Source organism: Pagrus pagrus (genome assembly GCF_965226575.1).
Source record: "Pagrus pagrus genome assembly, chromosome: 8".
NCBI lineage: Eukaryota > Metazoa > Chordata > Actinopteri > Spariformes > Sparidae > Pagrus > Pagrus pagrus.
The window spans coordinates 16,299,522-16,309,604 of record NC_140192.1 but is presented as its reverse complement, the minus strand read 5'-3'; the positions used below and the strand labels follow the sequence as shown (position 1 = coordinate 16,309,604).

The window sequence follows — 10,083 nt, the reverse complement described above, 5'->3', positions numbered from 1 at the left end:
AGCCTGGATGTTTGACAAAATAAAATCCCAACACGAGGCACAACTTACATGCTTCTGAAGCTTTCGTCCACATCTGGCTCGGTTGTCAGTGAGATGTTTTAGATGTTATCACGTTATTTTTGTGGGTCATCAACATGTACGAAGTCCACAGTTTGTTTTCTGAGTTTCTCAGATTTTCAGGGTTGAAAAGTAGGGCCAGCTGTGTATTTTAGGCTTATGGTAAGTTTGGAAAATCTACATACATTTGGTCACAACGTGATTTACGAGGACTTATTTATTTATTTATTTATTTTCCAACACTGTTAATAAGTTAATAATCTTTTTTTTTAAAAACGTTTTTGTTTTCACTATTCAGCTTGTACTTGTCACGGAGCTTTTACAGCTTACGAAAAGTTAAAAATGTCTGCTGAATATCGTCAGCTGCTTTTTCTGACCAACAAAACCGAAAGCACATTTCTTTTATCTATAAAAATGTCATTTAATCTGATCTTTGAAGAGGTACTTTAAGGCAGCAGTAGCCTAGCTACACAGCCGGTTCTACAAATAGCGTCCAATCAGCGAGAAGAGGAATCTCCGCATGACCAATCCGTCGCGACAGGGGGCGGGACTAGAACTCCACAGCCAATCAACATGAGGTCAGACTCCGGACTGCGCGCTCGCGTGGCTCAGGGTTGTTTTTGGCTGTGCGCGCCACCGACATAGACGCGTGCCAAAAGCAGAGATGCCTCATGGCGCGCATGCGTGGCCGCATAGCGAGCACGTGGTCACGAAGAGCGAGTAAACAAACCCCCCCAAAATCAATACAGTTGATTGATGTTTATACTGGAGGTCGCTGTAGTTTTAATATATATATATATATATATATATATATATATACGTCATGCTCCAACAATGCTTTTTTTCCCTTCAGTTTTATATTTTATAAAACATTTTTCAACAACTTTACTTAAAATGATCTTAAACCTGATTCTGCCTGTTTCATTTTTATCCACTTTCAATTTATTTAATTACATTTGTTATGATTTTTTTAAAAAAACAAAACAATTAGGCTTGAATTTGTTGGAAACGTGGGTTTACCCTTATTTTTAAAAGTAGATGTTTATAATCGCTGCACTTCAAAGTCCACATATTCTTCAACTTTTTAAAATCCAAGGAAATATAAAGACATATGATCTTGTTATGGCTACAAAAGTGAATGATATAAATTTATGAATCAGACTGATCACTGGACAAAGACTGCAGTATGTGTTGTTAGCCAGAACGACAGCGCCCCCTGAAGGACACTGGCATAAAGTGGCTACAATGCAGTATGAGTGACATTATTCAATCTGTTGAACATGAGGGCTTCTGTCCCTTTTCCCATATTGACGTGTACTTCTGTTTTTTTTTTTCTAATTTATTAACCCCTAACATTTAAGGGTAAGTATTTATTTCAAAAAGCTGTAAACAGGAAGTTGCTTCATTAGATGACGGAGTGAAGTTGTCACAGCATGATGAGCAACATGATGCCAGGGACTGCAGAGGGACTAAAAACTGAGCTGGTGGCCCTTAATAACTGATTACATTAACTGATGTATGAAAACACAGAATTTTTACACACTGAGATTGACAAAGAATCTGTCCCCTCTGTGGATTGATCACGATTGCCGATACAGTATCTGCACTGATATGGATCCAGCGCACTGAATTGGTGTATCACTATCAAAATCTCACCCTGAAGAGAAATTCAGTGGATTGACTTGTCTGTATAAGTCATCGTTGTTGACATGTACCTAAAAATTCAAGCTTCTCCCCGGCGATCACTGGGGATGTGTCACTGGTTGCCTTTTTGAGAAGTGTGCTTTTATTTAATCATGTAGGGATTTGTCAAAAATAAAAATGACAGCCAGTAAATGGCTGAAAACTGTGTCACTATCAAAGGTTTGGAAGATTATTTTCTGACCCTAGAAAGAATATATACACACTTGTTGGCTTTTTGCTAGATTGGTTGAGAAGATCGATACCACTCTGACATCTGTATGGTAAAAATGAGGCTGCATACAATGTGTGAGAGGTACTGTACTTAGAGTTGATATTAACATTTTAGCTGTTTCCCCCGGCTTCCAGTCTTGCTGTTAAACTAACATGCTGTAGCTTCATATTTGGCGTACAGACCTGAGGAATGGTATCAATCTTCTCATCTAACTCTTCACAATAAAGTGAGTTTCCCAAAATGTAAAATTATTCCTGTCAGTGGAGAATATAGCTGCAAAATGAAAAGTGGCAAGCAATGACAGCCACACTTCAAGATTTTTGAGTAATACAACATTTTTATTAAGAATATTCATTCTTCTCATTAAAACACATTTAATCGTATACTGTGCTGCTCCAAGAAACTCTTATTTTGCAGTTCTGTATGTAATGACAGACGCCGACAGCATTGAAAGAAGTCGTCTCTAATGCTTCTGAAATCTGTGTCGTGTTTTCTTGAACTCTGGCTTACAAAGACACTTCACAGAGATGTTAATGAAGGTACAGTGTGTTTAATGAACGTCTATTTAAATGCCATGGCAGAGTTGCAAAAAACAAAAAAGAGAAAAGAAAAAACAAACATTAAAAAACAGATTTTTCAAAGTGGCAGTCAGTCTTTAATAATAGCAAGGAAATGCTTTGTTCAAGTCAAATCCTTCACACGACAGCAAAATAAAACTGACCAATCAATTCAAACAATTTCTATGGCAGGTCAAACAGGAACCTTTAAAATACAACCAAGGATCTTATTTTTTTTTTCTCTTTCAGAAATGTTAACTACACAATTAAAGGTTTATACTGATCAAAACATACAGAGTGAAGTAGTTCCACTGGAGACAACTCAAACAAGATTAGTGTCTGATAGAAACATAACATTCATTTTACAATAAAAATATCTGCACAAAAACATCAAAAAAGAAAAAAAAAATAGGCTCAAGGAAAAAGGGTAACGCAAAAAATATAAATGTTTGCTTTTAATCTTTTCAATACAGTCACAAATCACACAGCTGTGGCAACAAATCTCTTTAAAATTTACATAACTGAAAGATAAGGATACCCACCCGTGATCCCTCCCACCCCCAGACTTGATTGTGTTCATTTTTAAGAGCGTATACTGCGATTACAACGGATTCCCGACTGAACAAAAGCTGCACATCAAATCTTGGATATCAAGACTATCAAAAAAGGCACGAACAGACAGGTTGCACAAAGAACTCAGCAGAAGCTTTTTTTTTTTTATACAACTAATCCCAGTAAGGTTTCCAGTGCCCTTAATGTTCCAACTAAACCCCCCAAAAAAGACTATCTACAGGTAAGTCAAGTCCCAGCAGGCACCTCGGATTACAAGTCCCATCCCAACTACTGTAGAAGCAAGTGCATTTAATAGTCGCGTGACAGACGGGTGTGTACAGCGAGTGTGAGGAGCACTGGGACAGACGAGTCTTTACCTCACGTTAAACGTCTGCTCAGGTGAAATTGTGTGCAATCATCAGTCATTTCTGTAATGGAGTTTTGGTCATAAACCTTTGTTTTCAAATGTCAATGACCCAACAAAACCAGTTTTCTGAGAGGGAATTCAGAATATATATATATATATATTTTTCCATGAACAAATTATTTTTTTCTGGTAACGCTCGTCTTTTCCAGGTCTGTTATCTCCTAATACTTCCCTGAAAGTTTCCTGTTTAGAACGGTGTGATTTTGCAGTAATTATAATGAACACAGAAACAACGTTTTGGACTTAAATTGGGTTAAATGTGTTGAATTTTCTCGAAAGGACAGCACTATTTATAGATATAAAATATACATTTCTGCATTAAAATGTCTTTTCGAGTTGTGTACTTAAATTATCCAAAAGGTTTCGTACAATGTTCAAACCCGAAGAAATCCTTATTTTATATCTAAGGTAACATTAACTCATTATCTCTCAGCTTTGGACAGTTGGTGGGATGAAAAAAGGCTATCTGAGAGGATCTGGGAACTTTTTTCTTTTTTAGACCAAACGATCAATCATAAAAATAATTAAACAATGATGGAATTAATAGTTTGTTGATGCTCTATTGAACATTGTGTGTAAATCCACCAGCAGTAAGTACCAAATAAGTTTCCAGAAAACTTCCTTGGAATGTGAAGATTTACAGACCCAGAAAATAACTCGATACCGATTGTTTTTTTTCTATAAATCATGAACACACATTTGTCATCTTATGTTAGCAGGTTAGCTAGCTTACTTAGATGATTAAGGATTAATCTGAAGTCTCGAAGAGCAACTCAACATCTGAAAGTCTTGTTTTTGAAGATCTCCAGTGGTTTAGCTTCTAATGTGGCTGCAGTGACGTAGAAGTGTACTGTGTCCAGCATGTAAGTTGTACTGTGTAAGTGTCCACACACTGTGACATCACTGTTGGGTGCGTTCAGAGGTGCAACAGACTGACTGACTGACCGATTATGGCTTGAGTGCATTTCAGCAGAGCATTAGCGTCCTCCTCTCTTAGCCCCGACTCTTTTACGCTCATTGTCAGTCGAACATTTACTAGCCAGAAGAAAAGAAAAACACAAAGTTAAACTGTGGTTCTTTGGCTCTGTCCACTGTGATTTAATTCGACCAGAGCAGTCCTGCCCTAACAGAAATGTTTGTACAACACAAACTTGGTTTTTGACATGTATGCTAATGTAGAGTTGAGTTTAGCTTCGTTCATCTTCTGACTGAAACACAAAAATCATGAGTTTACAGCTCGCCCAATACTTTCGTCACAGAATACATGCATCGCTGTCGCCACTGGAACGAATGAATAAAATCAGCCAAAGTGGCTCGATAGTTCAGAAATTGTCTTATTGTAGATTGAAAAGCTCTAATTTCTTAATTTAAGTGCCAGCGGAGAAAGATTCTCGAGGAATCCATTCAGGTAGATTTTGTCTTTAATCTACTTTGAGATTCTTTAGTGTCGTAAAGAATACTACTTAGTTTCATTCATTAGGTCATTCACATATTGCCAAATGAGCTTTTCTTTCGAAGTTTCAGTACTGTAACCACCAAAAAAAGGCTAGGTGTACCATGAAACTGAATGCATTTGAGGTCCACTTGTAAACAAACTTAAATGACAGCCATTAGATGCTGCAGTGATACTGAAATTAAGTGAGACGGTTGGTTGATGAAGCCTCAGTGCTTCTGGCTTACTGGTTATTTTCCACATATATATAATCTTTTAAGTCATAATTCCTTTCGTTTGAGATAAATTCTTAAAATTCAACAGTCTTTAATCAGCAGTTACTGACAAGAAGTGAAAATATGGTACTTTTATACTGCAGTTGTCAGCTGGTACTGACACTGCCAACTGTTATCAACGTGAAAATGTGCAATTTAAAGCAAAAAAATAAAAAAAAACTTTCCAAAGGATGACGTGTAAAACGTGATCTTTTACATTTGAGTATTATTTCAACTGTTTCACACCTGGATCCCACTTCTCAGGTTCAGGAAACATCATGTATGGTGGTTTTTGTGATATAAATACAGATATATGGTTATTCTCCTTGCAACCACAACAAGACGTCTTAGCATGCAGATGGAGTGCAGCTAAAAAGAGGAGATTGAAATGTGTAGGAAAAAAAATAAAACGACAAAGAGAGTGCTGAAGCAAAAGAAAGAAACAGGACAAAAAGCACCGTGTGATTGGGAAGTGTGACATACCACAAAAGGTGGAACAGAAAGAGCCTGGGCGCTCTCCCGTCGGATCAGCCTGGCTTGTGTGGCACTTAACATAGTCGTCTTTGTATACAGAGCTTATAACAGTCATGCAAAGGGCACAGTATTATTCTAACAAGGCGAAAGAGAGATTGACAGAGACTGAAGAACGGAAAGGAAAACACGAAAACGGTACAAATAGGGAGGCACGACAACACTTCCTCCAGACCAAACAGGTTCTGTGTGATAACTGAATTCTTGTCCTGATGCAGTTAATTTTCCCCAATATGAAAAACATCATTCTGTACATACAGACTTGTATGAAATAAACAGACTTTTCCTTTAGGTTCTCATTTCTAAGGCAGAAATTGATGGTGAAACCTTTCAAAGCACCTGAAATCTGGTGCATTTATACACAACCTGACATCTTACTGAAGCCAATGAGACATGTAAATGGGCATTTTTTTGTTTTCAATGAGAGGGAAGAGGCTCCAACTTCAGCTGATTCACCTTCTATCATCACCCTTCCATTAAAATATCTTAAGACTCTTTGGGCTATACATATATCTATGTGTGTGTGTGTGTGTGTGTGTGTGTGTATATATATACATATATATACACACACATCTAGCGAGAGAGAGAGCGTGTGTGTGTGTGTGTGTGTGTGTGTGTGTCTCTTAAGGATTAAAATACAAGGTCTTTGTTAAAATACAGATCCTCATCAACACCAAGTGATGGCTTGTGGCCCACAAAGTCTCTGGCCGATTATGTGATTTCATTGCATAAATCAGTTGATTTAATTCGGGTTCTTCTTTTTTCAGCAGAGATAAAGAGAGAAAAAAAGATAAAGATAGAGATCAAGGTTTCCCTTGTAACAGTGCGACAAAGGTTAGAAAATTCAAAAGACCTTCTTTATGATGGATGATTCTTATAAGTAATCTAACGTTGTCTGTGCAATGTAGGCAGAGTTATAACCACGACAGCTGCACCAAAACACAACAGCTAGTCTATCACTGTCATTCAACTTGACATAAAAGGTCTTGAAAAGGAATAGCCAGAACCAAACGCCTTTTGAGACACACAAAAAATGTGTTTATCTTGGCTTAAAACACAAAATCACCCCCAAACTGTAAGCTGTGACGTGACCCCCTGACCCTCCCTCCCTCCCTCCCCTCAGAGAGAGAGAGAGAGAGAGAGAGAGAGAGAGAGAGAGAGAGAGAGAGAGAGAGAGATGGGAAAAGGAAGTGAAACAGAGGATGATTAATTAATTGATTGATTGATTGATTGATTCCTGATGCCATTCCTGAGCAAAGTGGACTTGACGAGTGAGACCCAAGGAATCCAGGTGATGTGGACAACAGGAGAGGAAAATAAAAAACAAATAAAAAAACAAAAAAAAAACAAAAAAAAACAAACCCATCACAGCAACAGTGTGGAGGCGGGTAGGAGCAGTGGCAACGCAGAAGCCAGTTCACAGAGTCATCTGGGGGGAGAAGAAACAGTGACCGTGTGATGAGCTATCACACATTTGTTTTCCTCTTTACACAATAAGCTGAATGTAAATATCATCTGTATCACTCTGACACCTATAATTACTATAACAGCTACAGTGACGTCACCTATAGCAGATAGGGTTGCCAATAGTCAGCTGCATTTTTGATCCAGCTCCAGGTTATTAATAAAAAAACAAAGAAAAAAGGACCAACATGACACATATTCTGTCTACAGTAGGATGTTCTGCTGTTCGTTGCTTATTGTCAAAATGTTCCAACCCTGTCACATTAAAAAGCTTTTTGTTGACTGAATATTAAAGAGTGACTCCAGTATTTTCAAACTGGACCTTATTTTTCTCATGTTTTTGAGGGGAGACTGCAGGCTTTCTAACAAGGAGGGGAGTTCAGAAACTGTCTTACTCCTAACAAGTCCAGTTGCCTACAATACAGCACTTTTAAACTGGTCTATTACTGAGTGAGGCGAATGGGCTGCAACGAAACCCCATGGGGCAATTGCGCACTGTCAGAGTACGTCCAGTAAAAGTGCTTGTTTTTGCCACTGAAACAAAATAAGACTTATCAACACCTTCTTGGTTTGTCTTTCAACTGTTCCAACAATCAGCAACTCTGGATTGAGTGAAACGAACCATTTGATCACCCAATTACATGTGAAAACATCGGGAGAGGGGTTGGCTGGAGGGTGGAGACATCAGTGAATCAGCAATGGAAAAGTGTGTTGTGCCACAATATTTTCAATTCTAGTGTGGTAAATTGAGGGTTAATTTAAACCAAACCAGCATTAATGGTTGCTGGAACAATGGAAAGATCAACCAAGACAGTTTTGGTGAGTTTTATTTTGTTGGGTTTGAATGAAGTGTTTTTTATGAAAAAAAAAAGAAAAAGATTGTTTCTTCGAATGGAGTCTGTTTGATTTTACAAGGGCTTTTCTGGTTAAACAAAAAAGATTTTACCCCTGAACGAAAAGGTCCATCACTGTAGGAATCTTTTCCAAAAACAAGCAATTGAAGTGGTAAAACTTGAACACCAATTGCCCTAAATGATTACATACAGGGCTGCAGCGAAACACTCAAATTAGGACACATTTTTAAGAATGTTGAATCACCACGAGAATGTCTGTTAAGACATTCAAGTAATACTAAATGTAGCTGACATCAGGCCACTGAACAGAACATTTTACAACACTCCCGCCTGTGCTCTGGTGCCTGTCAAACGAAGTGAACCTTAACGAGAGCTCATGGATTATCGCCGAAAATAAGCTTGTGTTTACCACAGATCTTATGATACTTAAACGTTTTGTTAAGCGAGGTAATCTTCACAGATGAATAACAACGTTTGTGATTTTTAGTAAAAAGCTAATGTTGACTATAAACAGACTACACTGCGGTTGCATGACTAAAAACGTCACCATCACTAAGCATCTTACTACACAATTACTATACACATTTTGTATAGTAGGTGCTGAAAGTAACACATTTTACTGTTGCTGCTGCAGAGAGCAGCGATGTGCTTTCAGCTGCTCTAATTTAGGAGATGTCACACTCTGTTCCTTTTCAGTATACTCATGTTACACATCAAAATGCTGCAGAGAGGAAACACAGTAATTACATGTGCTGACACAAAGTGGATGATAGGCTATAAAATGTAGCCCTGATAATTATTATCACAGCAAGAGGCCTGTGAGGGAGCAGCTGGTGGTTAGCAGAGATCAGGGGGGAAAAGACACCACATCTGAGGAATGCCATTAGTGTTATCTCCTCTTGCACGATTTTAATTTTAGTTAGAATAGATGCCAGCTTTTGGTGCAATGGACACCTTTTGATTGGCACCAAATAAAGAAAATGAAATTCAATCTGCAACACTTAACATTCAACAGTTAATTTAAGATAAGATGAGATCAATAAAAGGTTACATGTTATCTTAAGTGAACCGATCCTGAATTAAAATAGGACATTTTGGGGTAATTATCATATCAAGGATGTTTTAAGTGCCATCTGCTTTTTAAATCAACATTTCAGTAATTTTATTTCTTTAAAAATGTCATATTTGTTAAAACGGAACATTATTTAAGGTTACGTCAATGTTTGGATGGTTATGCATAAAGTTAGATACCAGTCCTGCCTCCAGAGACCTAGATACACCTTATGTCTGAACATCAAGGACAAATGTAGGACCATTTAAGATTTTGCTTTGGATGCGAACTGAGAGCAATATAGCAGAATTATGCTTGGTGAAGTGCCAGTTCAGACAGGAGGCTTTTAACGTGGTTTTATCCTGGTGAAGAACCTCTACTGCACACTCTACAAAAGCAAAATGTAAACCTATATTGTAGCGTACTCTGTGAGGTTTTTACTTCAACTCTTGAGCAGTGAGCCGTTAAATTTAGAACGAATGAATCAGTACACTCACTCGCAGTTTCATTGCTTAAAGTAGTTTTCATGATGGACACTCAACTGTACCGCATTTTCAAAACAGCGGAGGCGGGAACATCTGACTGCGATGAGGATCACCCTGAACTTTTTCACCATGAAAAGTTGGTTGTTTCAAGACTTCAATGCAGCTGTTGGTAATATTGTTCTGTACCTGTACTTCTAAACACTGTCTCTCTCTGTGTTTAAGTTGCTGTTCTTTTGAAGTTCTACGCTGGACTTACCTATGTGAGATGTTAGGACCTAAAGGCACGCTGGAAACGTGCAGTTTCATCAAAGATGAGCTCCTTCAGTGTCTCTTTGGGTAGGTCATCCAGCTCCATGTCAAACTTGAATGGGGCCTCAGCAACAGGCTACATGACAAAGCAGAGAGGACATGTTGATGTAACAAAGCAGCTCATTCTAGTGCACCAGCCTGTTCACCAGCCTGACACAGAACAGCCTACGAAGA

The 10,083-nt window shown here is 38.1% G+C and overlaps 1 protein-coding gene across 1 annotated transcript in view; it reads right to left on the bottom strand.

Moving 5' to 3' along the window:
• Nucleotides 1-2,506: 2,506 nt before the first annotated feature.
• mapk1 (mitogen-activated protein kinase 1) overlaps nt 2,507-10,083 on the bottom strand; it is a 30,125-nt gene continuing 22,548 nt past the window's right edge. The window contains exons 8-9 of the mRNA XM_084360746.1: nt 9,857-9,985; nt 2,507-7,175 (exon numbers count right to left, since the gene is read on the bottom strand). Coding sequence (XP_084216872.1) covers nt 9,869-9,985 — 117 coding nt within the window. The 3' untranslated portion in view covers nt 2,507-7,175; nt 9,857-9,868. The remainder of the gene's footprint in view (nt 7,176-9,856; nt 9,986-10,083) is intronic.